Source organism: Fonsecaea pedrosoi (genome assembly GCF_000835455.1).
Source record: "Fonsecaea pedrosoi CBS 271.37 unplaced genomic scaffold supercont1.9, whole genome shotgun sequence".
Lineage (NCBI taxonomy): Eukaryota > Fungi > Ascomycota > Eurotiomycetes > Chaetothyriales > Herpotrichiellaceae > Fonsecaea > Fonsecaea pedrosoi.
The window spans coordinates 485,221-502,084 of NW_013550607.1; the positions used below are offsets into that span (position 1 = coordinate 485,221).

The window sequence follows — 16,864 nt, forward strand, 5'->3', positions numbered from 1 at the left end:
TCACGGCCTCCCGGAACCGGTGAATGTATGGTCAAAGGATTGCCAGATTCTCTTGAGCTTCAAAAAACTCGTCGGCACTGTCCAGATCTGATGATTCTTCGGCTTCGTTTTCGTCACCGGGACAGGGACGAGGTCGAGGAGACTGTTCATTTCGTCGCTTCATCAGGACCGCAAGCCAGTCCTTCATCGCTCGCACAAACTCCTCGCTCAAAGCAATACTCGTGGCCCCGTGTAAAATGTCTCGTGCTGTGTAGCCAAAGGCATCCTGTTTCTCGGGGTTTAGTTGCGACAAATCGAACCCTCCATTCGCAAGCACGTCCAACGCCTTCATACTCCCCTTAGACGCGACACGGTGAAGAATCGACTGCCCCACGTCATCACCAATGGTGTAGTCTGCGCCTCTCCTCATCAACACCCTAATCACATTCACACTATCGTAATCGATTGCTTCCATTAGTGGGGTCGAGCCGCCCGCGCTTTGTTGATCGATCCGCGCTCCGTGGTCCAGTAGACATGTCACCATTCGCGACCGGTTGTTCAGAGCAGCGCGGTGCAGGGCCGTCTTCCCTCGACTACTACTACCGCTTCCACCAACAGACGCGCTGCTTGGAGGAGACACCATGGCATTCACGTCCGCGCCGCCGTTGATCAAAGCCAGCATGTAGGCCGGGTCGTCTTGATTCATCGCCGCGGTGTGCACGGGTGGCCAGCCGCCCCAATCGCAGGAAGATACTGATGCGCGGGCCTTGACGAGCAGACGAACACATTCGGGAGATTTGCTCCGCAGTGCATAGTGCAATGGGGACGCCTTGAATTTGGAGCAGATGTTGGGGTCGGCATCGTGACGGAGAAGCTGGGCCACACTCTTCACGTCGCCCCTCTGCGCTGCCCACGATAGAGCAGTGCGGTTCTCGGTATCCACGGCGTCGACGTCCGCGGCACGAGACTCGAGAAGTTTCTGCAATTTAACGCGAAGGAGACCGAGGAGGCATTTGTGAATCACAGAAAAGCCCTTTTCGTCAAGGACGTCACCTGACCCGAAGAGTCGTTTGAAATTCTCTGCGAGAGGGGAATTCTCCGGTTGCGTGAGGATGACGGTCCACGCTTTGTCCACGGCGGAGCTGCCCACACTGTTTTCGATTGTCGGGTCCGCGCCGGCGTGGAGGAGGAGCTCACAGATCTCCGGATGGCCAAAGTCGATGGCATACTGCAAGTCGAATTAGCTATCAATGTCACATGTCCTCTAAAGGAGTCTAGTAGCCTACGTGTAAGGCCGTATTTCCGAAATTTGTGTGTACCTCGTCTGGATGGGCGAGCTTCTTTGAGAGTATGTCCCGCGCAGCTAGCACATTACCTTGGGCTGCAAAGATGAAGAGCTCAGAGCGTTGGACGACGGTGCGTAGTGAAATATGGATGGAGACTTTGGAGAGGGTGTTGACAATGCCCAGGGAGACGGCGCGGGAAAAGTACCACGAGGGGAAGTGGTACGTGGCTTTGACGCTGAAGGTAGTGTTGCGGGTGCAGGATGCTTTGGAGCATTTTTGTCGGCCCAACGGTAGACCAGAGTAACCCAGGAAGAGACTTCCGAAGACGCCTTGGAATATCTGAGGCGTATTAACCGAGCACTTTTGGTGACAGACGCAGCTACACCATATTTTGCACGAGTCTGGGCCGTAGCGAGAGACTGTTACGCCGATGTGAGAGATAGACGAGTCCCACGGACTGATGGTGTCCATCTGGAATGCCATGTTCGGCGGCAATGTGACCAGAGAAGTAGCCCGCGCACCGAAGGTCTCGTTAGCAGACACGTGGTCTTGTGCTGTCTTCTGGAGCTGAAGGTTGTCTCTCAGCATGAATGGCTGATTGATTTCTCGAGTCTTGCATTGTGCCCCTTGAGCCGTGTCGATCTGTCTCCTTTCCCTTGCCACGGTCGTTGCTCTCTCAGCTCGTGAAACGTCAAGAAGGGCCAGGTCGACTCGAACAAGTCCGGAAGCAGACGCAATAGCTTTTCTCAGCTGCTCCCGCAGCGGGCGAATCTGGTGTAGCAACGACGCAAGCTCACGCAACTTTTGCCGACGATGTGCTTTCGTCGCACGACCTAATAACGTCGTTGGGGTACCCATGGCACTGAGATATGCTCGTGCGGCATCATCGACCCGAGGCAGAATTTCTTCGAGATGGATGAGGATCCTCGAGATGGCAGGCAGTGGGCGATGGCATCGACCATGTTCGACATCATTATTCCTGCCCACAATGTCTGGGAGAAGAACCTTCAGGTCGGTGACTTCATTCTTCAGCGCAAGGATCTCATCTGGACATTGGCCAACCGATCGGCGAATTTGCTCAAGTCTCGTGTACACGGTGCTAAGGCTGGCATTGAACGAGTCAACCGATCCCTTTTCCTGGTATTCCTCGAAGATCATAGACATGGCAGTAAACCTATGTCAGTGCGTTGATTCCATCGAGTTTAAGTAAGTGTCCAAGGCTTGCCGGCGCACAGGGTTGTCACAGTGTTGAATCAGCGCCTTAATGTATCCGTGCCCTGGGTCATCGGGCGCATGCGGCAGCTGGTCATGGCAGCAGGGGCCAGGCTGTTCGGGCGTCGTTTGCCTGACCACAAGTCCAAGTTGTCATCGGATTGGCTGGTGTGAAGAGCATGCCGGGTAGGTGCATGAAAATAACAACTAAAGTGAATCCCAGGATGCTTTGTATGTTACCGTTTTGCATCGACTGGAGATTCAGCCCAGTTGAATTTTACAGCCGAGGTGAAATTGGCAGGGAAAGGACAAGCCACAAAGTTGAAGGCGTCCGACTCTCACACCTTCGCTAAGGTTGAAATCTGCTAATGTAAGTAGGAGAGGGTATGACACTTTACACGAGCGTCAGCTCTCGCAACTCGATATATGACGCCCTTCCTCCCCTCCTCCCTCCTCCTCTTCATCTCACCGGAATATGGTCGACGATTGCAGAAGAAGCAGGCCATGACCAGCCAAAATGAGCTTCGGATTCAGCCTAGGCGACCTTGTCACCGTGCCACAGTTCGCGTGGAACGTGTATCACACCTGTAAGAAATCACCCTCAGAGGCTCGCGTCATCGCATCCGAGCTATTCACCCTATGTGGCATCCTACAGACCTTGGGCGATGGTAGGGCGCATTACATGCGAACGCTGGCCGAGAACGAAAGAGTCCGACTACTCTCAGCCTACAATGTGTGTCGAGATGTGCTCGAGGAAGTCTCAGCCACTCTACGCAGGCATTCCGAGTTGAGCAAAGACAATCCTCATCTCTTTGCACGCTTAAAATGGGGTGCCGAAGACGTCCCTGCGTTGAGACTGCGCATCATCTCCAGCACCTCGCTGCTTACTGCGATCCAAAGCAGTAGACAGTCGTATGGACACCCGGAACCCTCCATTTATCCATGAACTAACGTGGGCTTAGACTATCGGAGTCAAGAGTGGAGGACAAAGTCGACCAGATCCTCTCGCGACTAGATTCTTCACCATACGAGTGGTTCCGGTCGCCGTCAAGCCCTAATCGTAGCCTCGAGATTGGGCACATACCTCAGAGGCTGCTCCCAGAGAACGAAAACGACAATCGTTTGATGCTTCCGCTAGAGCAATTGAACAGATCTTCACTCCTTCAGCTGCCCGCTTCAATCAGAGAAACTCAGACACCCATCGATTCGGAGTCACGCAAAGGACTTCTCAAGCCATCTCGTCGACTACTTGGCTCATTCACAAGACCTTTCTCCCACTCGAAACCATCTACTTCGACCAAGTCGGACGATCTCCCTCGCGCGGCCGCCGCTTCCAACATCCCCAAAATCCAACACCTTCTCATGTCTGGCTACCCGGTTGACCATGTCGATAGTAGTCATGGCTACACTGCTTTGCACAATGCTGGCATGTCCGGCTGCGTTACCACCCTCGCCCTCCTCCTCTCGCATTCAGCCTCGGTCTCGATAGCAGACGTAAACGGCGCAACCGCCCTCCACCACGCCGCACAGAATGGACACGTGGACGCATCCCTCCTACTCATCCAGAAAGGGGCAGATATCGACGCTGCGGACAGCGCCGGACATGCACCGTTGTTCTATGCTTTGCAGAATGGACATCTCTCGGTCGCAAATGCCTTGCTCGGACTGGGTGCGAAGATGGCGCTGCTGGCGGATGGGGGACAGACATATGACTATTGGGCGAGTAGACTTGCTCCTTGCGCCGAAGAGATCCGTCGAGGTGAGACGCAGGACGATTCCTGACTTCACGATAGGCAATCAAAAACGAAGAAGGTTTTCGGGATAAACATGAAGGAGGTGAGGATATAGTGTCTTGTTGTCCTGTCTCTCTTTGTTCAGCTGGATCGTCTGGAACGGTTCAGCTACATAGGAAGCTTCGACTGTGGGGTGGTTTGCTTGGTATTTGTTTTGTGTGTTACCTCCCGTGGTCACTTACATCATTTCTTCTGTGTGGCGCGACCGAGACTCATACCCACCTCGACATCCATCATGATCAAGTGACGGCTCACACTGAGTAAGTCCTCGTCGAACTGGATGCGGCCCTCCTCGAATGCGACGATGATGCTCGATCCACCAAACTGGAACAAGCCGACCTCATCGCCCTTCCTCACCTCGGAACCGACCTGCTGGCACTTGGGGTTGATTTCGACGGTGCCCACGTTAGTCGCGCCGATCGCCACGAACAGCACCTTGCCAAATTCCTTGGAGTTGATGCACACGGCACAACGCGCGTTCGTGGTCAAGACGTCTATGTCACTTCTGAGGCACAGCGGATCCACCTGGTAGTAGTCACCGGGGATCTGTTTGAACCATTCAATCGTGCCGTTGACAGGGGAGTGGTAGCGGTGGTAGTCTTGAGGCGAAAGCCGGAAGCTCGCGATGGCGCCGTTGTGCCATGGTTTGGCAACTTCGTCGTCGCATATGAGGTTGCCTACGGTGAAGTTCCTCCCCTTGATCCAGAGTTTCTTGGTCTGCGCCACAGTTGGGTAGACCACCAGACGACAGTCTGCGACCACCACGGCACGCGTGGGGTCGTTCTGCTCGAAGATGGGTCGTGCGCCAGGTCTGTGCTGTCGCACGAAAAATTCCTCAAAGGTGCGATACTTGTGGATGTCGGAAGGCGAAAAGTCGTCCATATTGATGTGATAGAAGTCCACGAAAGCCTTGATCTGACGAGCTGACGCTGGTGTACCTTCCTCTTTTCCTGTTTCGCCATTTCATTGGTTAGCATCATCGAGATTTGCAGGGAGCATGTACCGAAGACAGGACGAGCGGCCATGCAGGGACTTCTCACCGGCTGTGATGGTCTTCTCGTGGATCCACAGCCGAAGCCACTGCGTACGATCCAGCCATTCAACTGGACGACTGAAGAGAACCCAAAGCTTTATCTTTTTCCATACAGGCTGTTGTTCGCGCTCAAGGCGGCCTGTTTTGCGATTCAGTGTTTTCCAGCCTATCTGGCGGTTTTGGACGAGTTTAACCGTCGAGAGAGCATGGTCCAGGATTCGGTGGATCCACTGCAAGATGAGGTCGAACATTGTTTGTCGTAGGTATGATGCTATGATTGTGAAACTGTTCTAAATCTGAAGATTGGCCACAGTCTGTATGATTTGGAGGGTTTGAGGAAATGAAAAAAAAGAATTGTATCAAACTTGCACTGTCGGATTTCATCTCCGAACTTAACTTGTGCTGGAACTAGTGTAACGTCATAGCTCTGACATCAGTCACCGCAATTTGGAAGCGATGCTCAATAGACACTGGGGCATCCAGGATAGTTGAGGCCCACGAACCTCGAGGCTGGTCTGAGATCGTTGGTGTGCTGGTGGTATCGCTACGCTCCGAGTGCACCACGGCCAGGACTCTGACCGTATTCGTTGACAGTTGAGTCAGCTAGCCCAGGTTGTTGGAATTGCGACTCTCCTTCCCCAGAAACTGTCCGCGTATGGACCTTACAGGCGTGGGCGGCGACGTTTCTTTGATCTGGCAGTGTCTAGTGAGCGCAGTAGGTGTGAGGCCATTGATATCGTCTCAGAGGGGCATCTCTTCTGCGTCTGGCGCGCCCGATGAGGCTGGCGATCTGCGGGATGCTCTGATGAGTCCTTGCCGTACAATGGAGAATTGACTGAAGCACCAGTAGGTAGGTACCTGGCTAGCCTAAAGGGATCGTAAAGGAAGATACACCCTGAATCAGAGGGCGCAGTTGGGCGTCGAAGGTCTCAGTTTAGGTGATGTGGTAAAGCGGCACAGGCTATTTCTTTTCTGGTTAGTGTCATTTTACCCGTCGCACAGCCTTTCGCCTTACAAGCCGCCAAGGAAATCAATTGTCTGGTTCAACGGCGATCAACAATCATTCATTTTCAATAACTGAGGGGGTGCTCACAGCAATTCCAGCGGTCTTATCAATCTAATGTTCTTGATGCGGTCACGATGAATGATAGTCCTGTCGACCCTCTGGCGGAATTGCCACCATATCTCCGCGACATACTGAATCAGCTACCGGAAGACCACTCTATTGCCCTCAGCGAAACTGCGGGCCCCTTGATATCGGATATCAAGAAGCTGACGGATCGGAGGAAAAGATATGCGTACTTGCTTCTCTCCCGTCACCGTTTGACTCGCCTTCTGGCCGAATGTCCCGGTCCCTGTCCAGATCTCATCCTCCGCCGTGCTGAAGTTTACGAGGCCCTCGGGTACAGTGAACTAGCACTGGCGGATGCATATGTCTCGTACACCCTTTGTCTCGTGGCTTTAGATGACCCCGATATCTCAGACCTTGAGCCCGTTGATCTGGAAGGAAATCCTTGGCCGCCTTCCGATGACGGCCAGAGCGAGAATGACCCGAACCCTGTGGCACTGAAGCAAAAGTACCGCTCACTTGTGCTAATGTGTCGCTCTGCCATTATCCTGGGTGTACAGACCCAAGCGAAGCTGTGGATCGACGAGGTCTTGGCGGTGAAGAGGATCATCCGGCGCCTGAACGGAGAGGAGCCTCGAGAGCCGGTCCGGGATATTGAGGAGGTTGTGGGAGATTTTTCCGAGTATTCCACCATCTATGAGGACGAATCCAAATTCCACAAATGTGTCAAACTCCTTCGACGCGATGTCAAGCCCACTCTGTTTGGGTGGTGTCAACGCCAAATATACCCTTGGAATGAGTATGAGCCCGACAGAATGTCCAGAGAAGCGCTGATCGAGATCAACGAGAAGCTCCACGTGGTCGCCCCGGATCTGGAAGTAGAAATATCCACGTTGCCTACTCTTACACCTTCGAAGGATGAGGGTATGCAGAGACTTTCTGTTGGTGAGCTGAGAACCTCTGTGTCTTCTACAGCCAATTGCTCTTCGCAACTGGGGCTGTTTGCCAAAAAGCAGCTTGCGCCGGGAGCTACCATTTTGAGAGAGCGATCGGTCCTAACAGCCATACGCCCACATGGCGAAGCCCTCTGTGATGCTTGTGCGGCTGACTTGGAAGATATCGACCGAGGGGATCGGAGATACTGTGTAGGATGCAATATACCATTCTGCTCGGAAGAATGTCAGAGAGCTGCCAATGAGCGTTACCACCACCCGAACGAGGAAGACTACGAGACCGATGAGGGCTATCCTCCCGCTGAAGCCCCTTTTTGCCCTGGATCTAGTGGCAATGACGACCTGCACACACTTGGTCGAGCTGAAAGTTCGACTACCCCCGAGTGGGATTTGTACTTCTTGCTCTTGTCACGAACCCTGCAACTGGCCGAGACCCAGAAATTGCATCCGTTAGATCTCTTCGAGACAAAGTATTTGTGGGGGGATTTCTCCCCGACCCCCGAAGTCATTGATCTCCCACTCAAGAGTGGTCCGAAATCACTACCATACAGCGTACGCCATCATGTTGAGTTGCCTCTCCAATGGTTTGAAGTTCTCATGCACTCACGAGAGAGATGCAGGCCATACAGTGCCACGTGGCTGAAAAAATACGACTGGTGGATCATTCAGACGCTCTTTTCCAAGTTTCGAGGAGTAGCAGATGCACAACAATCGACGTGGACGGGTAAGCCTGAGGTCGCAGCCGTTCATCCGCTCTGGTGTCTGGCGAATCATAGCTGCAACCCAAATGTGACTTGGAAGCCCTCGGGAGTAAGAAATCTGACAGTCGTCCAGGAAAGGGTGTGGGAGAGGCCCGATTCGCCGTCGCCAACCACGTGGGAAGGGATTCATGCTGGTGAGGAGATTTGGAACCATTATACAGATGTGCAAGAAACCGACTATCGAGAGCGGCGAGCCCGCTTGCAAGCGGTCCTCGGAGGGGATTGCCGGTGTGAGAGATGCACATATGAAGCGAAACAACACTGAGCCCTGGCATGGCGCCACGGAGCCGGTGACCAGCGAAGAGCAGCTCGACAGCAGCCAGGAACTTTCAGCATTCCGGAGACGGCCAATGTGCTTTTCGACACCACCAAATGCTTCTCTGTATTTGCGGCTGCATATAATATTGGACAGAGGCATGTTAGCAACTGAAATGCTCCCCAATCTGCCAAATATCAGTAGGTACGACCGGTTTCAAGAAGCCCTACTTGCGGCAGGTGATCCTGAACCCTCGTTGGGCTGGTCACTGCTTGACAAACGGAGGAATCTGGATCGCTCGGGGCTTGTATATTTGTTATCGTCTCGGTATCGCTACTGCTCTCATTGCGTTCCTTTTTTGCAGCCCGATCAGTCACATGTTGGCAAAAAATCAGCTTTTGGGAAGCATTGATCAGGTATGGATCAGGATTACGGCGACCATCCACAGCAGAAATATCATTATCGACCACGCATGCCGCTTGCGTCACGCATCAGGTCTTTTGCAACAGCTTTGAGGCCAGACAAGACAACACTTCCACGCCTTGGACAGTATTCAAAGGCTTTCTTCCTGGACCACTGGCTCGACGTTGTTTGTGTCCTTGCCATCGCGGGCATTACGGGAGCGGTAAGTATGCATTAAATATATGCCTGTTGGTTCATTGTCCAGCGCTGACCAGCAACCACAGATTTGGATCATTCCTGCCCGTCCGCATCATCTATTTCCACTCCTTACCCCTGACGGTGCCACTTATAATCCCTTGATCGGCTATCCGTATGTGACGCCTATATTCTCCTCACTTCTCACAGGTCTTCTCTGCGGCCTCGTGCCTCTTGCAGTGATTTTGCTTTCTCAAACCTTCGTCCGGTCCTTCACAGACCTCTCCTCTGCTACTCTGGGCCTCCTATATTCACTGGTGACGGGGACATGTCTCCAAGTCATTCTGAAGAAATTCGTTGGGGGACTCCGACCACATTTCCTAAGTGTCTGCATTCCGGTAGTGCCAGACAGGCTGATCGGATCTGGATACAACGGGATGATGTACCGTGCAGGAGATGTCTGCACAGGCAACCCCAAAGACATTGACAACGCGCTACAGTCATTTCCGTCAGGACACAGTGAAATTGCGTTTGCAGGGATGGGGTATCTCTCGATCTATCTTTTTGCCCATCTTCACATCGGCGACGCCTCTAAGCCTGAAAAAAGGGGGTTTTGGCGCATGATTTTGGTGCTCACGCCTATCCTGTTTGCGACTTACATCTCGAGCACGCTCGTCTTAGGATACCACCACTTTGCGCACGATTGCTTGTTCGGTGCGGCGATTGGCTGTTTGACCGCGGTGTTGGGGTACAGGATTGCTTTTAGAGGGTTGCTCGATGCGAGGATGAACTGGAGACCCAGGGTGGGGAGAAGATTGAGGAGGGTAGTGGACGCGGAGTTAGACAAGGGACACCATGTGGGATTGGAGAGGGAGTCTTGGACTGATGGCACAGCGGCCGACGTCGTTTCGAGGAGGTCGACTCGTCATGGGCGAGGCACGCGAGGCGAGAGCCACACAGGGAATGAGCCAGAGATGGATGCTCGCAACTGACAACGGGCGAGAAGCTAGTCGCATCTTTATGTTGAGGGTTGGATATCATGTGGATAGAGCGAGCGCCTCATGGTTTCGCTAGGAGGGCTGGGGGAACATTGAGATGGTCGGCACCGAAGAGACGGTATAACAACGAACCTTTTACACATTTTCACGTTTACACATTTGGGCGGCGTTTCTATTGTCATCTCAGGCCAGGGGCAATGTGGACATCAGAGCTCATTCAAGGTGGCACGAATCTCAGAGGACGTCTCTGCCGGAAACGCACATCATCAGATTGAAATCCGTTGCCGTTCCTCTCCAGCATTGAGCTTCAAGCCATGTTCGACCCGGTGTTGGGCTTGGTATCGCCCTCGGCGGCTTGAGTGGTCGCCGCCGTGTCGAGAGAAAACCCGTGCTCCATCTTCGGTGTATTGGGAACACTGCTTTCGTCCGCTCCGTTCCCATTGTTGTTCTCGGCCTTGAATTCGTGCTTGGCTGCGGGTTCCTGCTTGATCTTGCTCTTTGTCTTCTGGAAGTCTTCCTCCTGTATATGTTCTCTGCCTTTTTCCCTCTCCCGCTCCATTTCCCCTTTCTGCTTGCGAGCGGCTTCCCGCTCCCTCCTTCTGCGCCTTCGTTCTTCCCTATCGTCTTCTCCGCTGGCGCTGGTCAACGGACTCAGTAACGGAGTTCCTAGAGGCGTGCCGTCACCTCCACGTTCTCGATTCCCATCTTTGTCTCTGCGTCCGTCTTTTGCCGGCTTCCTTCTGATGCTGGCTGTGCTGCTCACCGAGCTTCCTCTCCTCATTCTCTCAGAAAAAGGCCGGTCGGCGGACACGTCAAACTCGAGATGTGGCGTGGAAGAGCGCGAGGATTGTCTGCTTCGGCTGTGCGTGGATTCAGAGTCGAGGTTGGTGCTCCTTCTCTTGCTGGCTGTACCACTCAACCCTCGAGTGTGCGCACCACCCTCCCTTTCTGATAGGCTGGCGCGGTGTGAGCCTGTCCCGGCGTGTTGCAAGTGCGGATGTTTCTCCAGATCATGATGCCGTCTCTGGCCATGATGTCTAGATGACTGTAGTCGCCAAGCACCTGTCCACCATTTCCAGCCTCCCGCCTCCTTTGCCTTTGCTCTCCTGAGAGTATTTAACTTTCTCCTTAGTCCTGCCCTCCGCTCGTTCTCTTTTTCCCAATACTCTGTGCGATAATCTTCCCAGTTCTCCCGAAACTCTGGGGAGAAGGACTTCGGGAGCAAGAGAAGCATGATGGCGTCGCCTCCCTTGGCGAGATCTTCCTCGATCACCAGGCCGTTTTCGTGTTCGACAAGATGCCAATCTGAGCCTCCTGCTTCGCGCCAAAGCCCGAAGGGTAGTAAGAAGGAGAGGTGGCTGAGCATCTCCCTCCAGAACTTTCCCCGAATCCTAACTACGCGGAGGTTGAAACCCCTCAACCCTCTGTTTGTTGTACCTAGCCATTTTCGGGGCCAGCGGATGCCTCTTTCCCATTGTCCTGTGCCCCAAACAAGGAGAACCGTGACAATACCACCCATCAAGGCGAGTTTCTCCGACGTTTCGACGACCCAGTACACAGAACCACCCAGGCCGGTGCCATCTTCTCGAGGACGCAGGAAGAGAGCATAGAAGAACAGGCTGTTCCAAGCAGCCAGCAGCAGCAGGAAGAAAGTGTTCAACCGACGGCGGGAGACAAGGTGGAGATACTGTGCGCGCAGGGACGACTCGAGAATCAGGAGGTTCAAGTAGATCTGCGGAGGCGAGGAGGGCAAGGTGGCTAGAAGAGGGTCGAGGGAGGACTGCTCGGAGGCCTGTTTTCCTAGAGAATGGAGTGGAGCAGAGGGCAGTGGTCGGATGTCTGTCGTGGGTGCACCTTTAACTATTTGATTGAGGCGAGATTCGGGCGAGGACATCTTCGAGGATGTCGTGGCGGGACAAGCAAAGACGTTGTTCAGTGTAGATTAGTGTAGTGCCATGGAGAATGTGAGATGCTGTTTGGGCTATTGTTCGTCTACCGCTATACCATCAAGCTCGCACAGAGGGTGGTGCAGTGCGCTTCGGGTGACTGGAGCGGAGTGACAAGGCTTTGATCGGGGAGTGCGGTTCGAGTCAGGATGTTCGCATGATGGTTCCTGCAGGAGATGACGAGCGCCAGGCACCAAGATTTCTTGAGACTTGAGGTAATAATCACAGGAGCAATTTTGGGGACTTTGCAACCTTGTCACACTCGGGCTGCACAAGAACGGACGAAGGTGTGTCAGTTGGAGAATGATCAAGTGTTAACTCCGGGCTGCATGTGGTGGGAGCATTTGACCGGGTGTTTAGTGGGTTGGCGGGCAGTTGACAGGGGGGGCATTGAGGGCAAAGCCGGCTGAATTGCAATCCGAGTGGCTGATCTGACCCTCTGGTGCCTCCTTGCCCTGCATCTTCATCCGCGTCTATGATGTCGGCGTTGAGGAAATGGGGAAAAAAGCGAAGAATTCTACTTCCTGTATCTCGGATCTATCGCTGCCTCTGGGGGGCCCCTTTACGCTCATTTCGCTTTTATTGTGCATTAATGCTTCTGCCTGGCCTACGCGACATCAGCGGCTAATGCCAGACTTCCATACATGTCCTTGAAATAGATTACCTTCTTCCCCTTACCTCACTTGGTGAATGTCCTGTATATGAGACGAACGCTTCCCTCAGCCCTTCCGCTCCTAGAGGCAGCTCCCCGATCCCCCATCATTTATCCTCGTCGGTTCCAGTCCTCAATCACATCCCCCCCTCTCACAACCGATCCTGAAGACCTCAATCTGCCTCCCACCTCCCACCATCCTCCCGTCATGTCTGCCTCCATCTCGGCGGCCGACTCAGACAGCGAAGTGCAATCTCGAACCCAGCAGAGTCCCCTCGCCTCCCAGCGAGCCAATGCTGAGAACCCACGACGATCTCGCATCGAGGGCCTTTTCCCTCTGTCGTACAAACAAGGATTCTCACAGTGGTGGTCCGCTCTCCCTGCTGCTCAAGCAGAACACCGAGTGCTCTCGTTTGTTCCACATTTGCAGCAACCCCCAACACATGCAAAGACAGGCTCTGCGCCACCCTCACAGACCAACTCTACCGTCGCCATAGACAAGACCGCCTCGCCAGAAGCCACCACCTTCACAGACTCGATCACAGATCCGCACGGCCCTCGAACGTGGCACTCTCGCCTCGTTCCTCTCTCGGGGAAGAACCGCGCGTTGAACGAGTTCTCTGTTGTGCGCAATGTCCCCGAAGAAGGCGATCCGGAACATAACCTGGTCATACTGCACGGCTATGGGGCAGGTCTAGGTTTCTTCTACAAGAATTTTGAGCCTCTTTCCCGGGCGCCAGGGTGGCAACTCTATGCTTTGGATATGCTGGGCATGGGCCGCAGCTCGAGACCGCCATTCAAGTTAAAATCCAAGACGAGAGAAGCACAAATAACCGAGGCGGAGGATTGGTTCATCGACTCATTGGAGGAGTGGCGAGTCAAGAAGAAAATTGACAAGATGACGCTTATGGGGCACAGCATGGGAGGCTATATGGCTGTGTGTTATGCGCTGAAATATCCTGGCAGACTGAATAAATTGATTCTCGCCAGCCCTGTAGGAATACCAGAGGATCCTTACGCCACGCACGCAGCTATGCCGCCGCCGCCAGATTCAACGGGACAGAATGAAGTCACGCAGGATCAAGAGACCACTGACAACAACAAACTATTCAATGGTCGCAAGAAGGCAGAGAAGGAAGCGCAACCGAAGCAGAAACCGAACCCCAACCGCCTCCCAGTGCGGGACACCTCTTCAGCAGAAAACTCGTCTTCGGACGAGACCTCAACACCTGCGCCGCGTCGCCCTCTACCAAAATGGCTCACCTATCTTTGGGACGCAAACATCTCCCCGTTCAGCTTTGTTCGGTGGTCCGGTCCTTTGGGTCCGCGCCTTGTCTCAGGGTGGACGTCTCGGCGCTTCTCACATCTGCCCCCGGAAGAAGCCCTCGCGTTACATGATTACAGTTACTCTTTATTTCGGCTCAGAGGTAGTGGGGAATATGCGCTCGCCTATATTTTGGCTCCCGGAGCATTTGCAAGAAGTCCTTTAATCCGACGGATTGGGGCCGTGGGGAGACAACCTCTCACAGCTTCGACACACGAGGTCAATGAGCAAGGCCAGTTGGAGCAGTTCCCAGGATCAACTTCAGCCGCGCAAAGTGAAACTACTTCGTCTACGCTGGCTTCTGCTTCACAAAATGTCGCGAGAGAAAAAGGGATCCCAGTCGTATTGATGTATGGTGAAAACGACTGGATGGACGTCTCAGGAGGATACGCTGCCAAGAAGAAGATCGACGCTGAAACGAGTCGCGCTTTGGCTGCCACTTCGTCCGAAGAGAGACACCAGGACCACGGGTCTGCGAAGGTTGTCATCATCAAGAACGCAGGACATCATTTATACCTTGATAATCCAGACGACTTTAACGAGGTGATCCTCGCTGAGATGGAAGATGTGCGGAGACGGTTTTTGAGGGGCCGAGAGAATTTGAGGTAGAAATTGGGGGCCTTGGAGTTGTGAGAGACGATAGAAATGGTCCAACTTACATGGGCAGGCAAATGGGTTATGGTGATTCGAGCATCATGATGACATTACGGGATTTAGACGGGCGTTATGTCCTTCTTTGCATACGTCGAGCGCGAAGCTCCGAGTTGGGCAATCATAGAAGGGCGAGCGGGCATATCTTCTTTGGTCCAATGCCTCTTTAACAACAGCTTGGTGAGGCGGGCTCTGTGGTGTCATTTCCCCGGTTCAACACGTGGTGACATTGTTGGTATTTTCTTCCGCTGGTTTGATTTGAAGCATACCAGTCCCGAGAGGAGTTGAGTGAGTCTCGGGTGGAGGAGATTTGAAGGGGCGATAGATGGGCTGGGCGACGTACACGGATGGTATTGATCGGATCTTTGGGGCCAGTGTTGCCATAGCATACTAGCCCTGTTCTACCGGTGGAAAAGGCGACGATATGGCAAAGTGCCAGGGTCAAGGTCAAGGTCAACTGTCGAACAGATTGACCCAACCCCGATGAGATATCCATCCATCCATCACGGCGTCTCCTCGACCAAATACACCAGCTTCTCCCCACTGACCTTCCCGTCCTTCATGTCCTGCAGGCCCTGCAAGACGCCCTCCAACCCACCCTTGCCGACCCGCTCCTTGTGCGGCCGCAACTTGCCCTGCGCGAGCAGGTCCTCGACTATTGCCAAAAACTTCTTCGCGTACGCAAAGTCCTCGTCCACGGCCGGGATCTGCTGCGGCCCGAACGTGAAGGGCTCCCCGAAGATAGTGTACATGAGCGTGGTGACACTCTCGACTTCAGCCCGGGGCGACTTGGCCTGGAGGATGGAGCCGTATTTGAGAACGCCGGGAGTGGAGGAGCTGGACAGCGCGTCGGCGCAGAACCGCGCGCTCGACTCTTCGCTGATCGTGTCCCACGCGAGTGTGAGCTTGTTGTCCGTCAGGGCGCGGATCTTGGCCGGCGCCTCCGCGTCCTTGTAGTCGAAGACGTCGCTCGCGCCGAGGGACTTGACGTACTCGAAGTTGCGGGGCGAGCAGGTCGTGATGACCGTGTAGCCGGATCTGTTGGACAGGGTTAGAAAAAAAAGTGAGGGAGAGAGGGTAGTCAGGTTTTATTTTGATGAGGATGATATGAGTGGTGAAGGTGGTGGTGGTGTGAACGGCGAGGATGATTTGTGGGGGTGTATGTATGTGAGCAGAGTAGAGTAGTACTTACAACTTTGCGAATTGAATACCCAGGGCCCCCGTGGCAGTGCTCCCACCATAGATGAGGACGTAGGTCTTGTCCTTGATCGGCTCCGTGGGCCAATTGAGCTTCAAGGCCTTTTGATACAGGCCCTGCATGACGGTGGTGATGCCCAGGACCAAGGTAGACGCGGCCTCAAACCCCAGCGAGTCCGGGATCTTGACCTGCACGTCACCCTTGGCCACGACGTACTCGGCGAAGGCGCCGTCTTCGGGCTGCACCGCGTTGCCGCCGTGGGCGACGCCGGCGATCCGGTCGCCCTTGGAGAACGACTTGGTCACGGCGGGGCCGACCTCCTCGACGACACCCGAGAAGTCACACCCCGAGAGGCACCCGTCGGCGGCGAGGCCGAAGGTGGCGTGTTTCCAGTCGGTCGGGTTGAGGGCCACGGCGACCGTCTTGACAAGGATGTAGTCGTCGCGGAGTTTGGGCTTGGGTCGGTCCCGGTCGAGGTAGGCCTCGTTGCCCTTGATAACAACAGCCTTCATCCTGGAATTTCCCTGCCGAGTTACGGTTTGGGCCTTGGGTCGAAGGAATTCTCTTAGTCACGTTTGTCAGCACGAGTCGATGCTCTCTCTGGAGGGTGGTTTCCTGTGAGATAGACACGGCCGTACCTGGTCTCTGAGAGGATAGAGTTAGAAAAGGTACCCGGTGACTCCGGTTGCTAGTATCTGAAAGTGTAGAAGGTTGAGAGGACTATACGTGTGTGAAATGTTCAAAGGTAAAAGGCGATAGAAAAGGATGACGTTTTCATGATATCATTAATTCCTAAATATCTAAAACACACTGGTAGAAGCCGACAAAGACAAAGGTGTACGGTCGCGAGAACCGGAACGAATGATCCCCCAGCGGAGTAGAATAGGCTTGAGTAAGCAAATTGTTAATGAGAAGTGCCGCTTCTGGGTGATGGCGAACCAGGAAATGGACGACGGGCGAGGGGAATCAGTTTGTCCCAAGCACCTAAGAAGTTCCAAATCTGGCTCTGGGTGGTTCGGTGTGGCGGGATTGTTGTAGTGGTGGAGTCGATCAAAACCTCTCTGAACATTATTACCTCGGCCGTTCGTCGTCCCCTGACTCGATCAAAGGGACAACGGAGACATGTCCTCTGCTGACTCCAAGAGCTTGTCCTTCT

At 53.9% G+C, this 16,864-nt stretch overlaps 7 protein-coding genes across 7 annotated transcripts; 3 read left to right on the top strand and 4 right to left on the bottom strand.

Annotated features, from left to right (window-relative positions):
- Window positions 1–31: 31 nt before the first annotated feature.
- Window positions 32–2,429, bottom strand: Z517_12275 (uncharacterized protein; the record flags this gene model as incomplete). Its single annotated transcript, XM_013422689.1, has 2 exons — window positions 32–1,207; window positions 1,266–2,429. 2 exons carry the CDS (start codon window positions 2,427–2,429, stop codon window positions 32–34), a joined length of 2,340 nt encoding a protein of 779 aa, XP_013278143.1.
- A 565-nt stretch (window positions 2,430–2,994) lies between these two features.
- Z517_12276 (uncharacterized protein) lies at window positions 2,995–4,259 on the top strand (the record flags this gene model as incomplete). Its single annotated transcript, XM_013422690.1, has 2 exons — window positions 2,995–3,389; window positions 3,440–4,259. 2 exons carry the CDS (start codon window positions 2,995–2,997, stop codon window positions 4,257–4,259), a joined length of 1,215 nt encoding a protein of 404 aa, XP_013278144.1.
- A 194-nt stretch (window positions 4,260–4,453) lies between these two features.
- Window positions 4,454–5,554, bottom strand: Z517_12277 (phosphatidylserine decarboxylase; the record flags this gene model as incomplete). Its single annotated transcript, XM_013422691.1, has 2 exons — window positions 4,454–5,220; window positions 5,311–5,554. The coding sequence occupies 2 exons, from the start codon at window positions 5,552–5,554 to the stop codon at window positions 4,454–4,456; spliced, it is 1,011 nt and encodes a 336-aa protein (XP_013278145.1).
- Window positions 5,555–6,443: 889 nt separating this feature from the next.
- Z517_12278 (uncharacterized protein) lies at window positions 6,444–9,931 on the top strand (the record flags this gene model as incomplete). The annotated part of the gene is made up of 4 exons (XM_013422692.1): window positions 6,444–8,135; window positions 8,248–8,649; window positions 8,770–8,967; window positions 9,029–9,931. The coding sequence occupies 4 exons, from the start codon at window positions 6,444–6,446 to the stop codon at window positions 9,929–9,931; spliced, it is 3,195 nt and encodes a 1,064-aa protein (XP_013278146.1).
- A 313-nt stretch (window positions 9,932–10,244) lies between these two features.
- On the bottom strand, window positions 10,245–11,831 carry Z517_12279 (uncharacterized protein; the record flags this gene model as incomplete). The annotated part of the gene is made up of 1 exon (XM_013422693.1): window positions 10,245–11,831. The coding sequence occupies one exon, from the start codon at window positions 11,829–11,831 to the stop codon at window positions 10,245–10,247; it is 1,587 nt and encodes a 528-aa protein (XP_013278147.1).
- Window positions 11,832–12,584: 753 nt separating this feature from the next.
- Window positions 12,585–14,468, top strand: Z517_12280 (uncharacterized protein; the record flags this gene model as incomplete). The annotated part of the gene is made up of 1 exon (XM_013422694.1): window positions 12,585–14,468. One exon carries the CDS (start codon window positions 12,585–12,587, stop codon window positions 14,466–14,468), a length of 1,884 nt encoding a protein of 627 aa, XP_013278148.1.
- Window positions 14,469–15,013: 545 nt separating this feature from the next.
- On the bottom strand, window positions 15,014–16,220 carry Z517_12281 (uncharacterized protein; the record flags this gene model as incomplete). Its single annotated transcript, XM_013422695.1, has 2 exons — window positions 15,014–15,548; window positions 15,703–16,220. The coding sequence occupies 2 exons, from the start codon at window positions 16,218–16,220 to the stop codon at window positions 15,014–15,016; spliced, it is 1,053 nt and encodes a 350-aa protein (XP_013278149.1).
- Window positions 16,221–16,864: the final 644 nt, after the last annotated feature.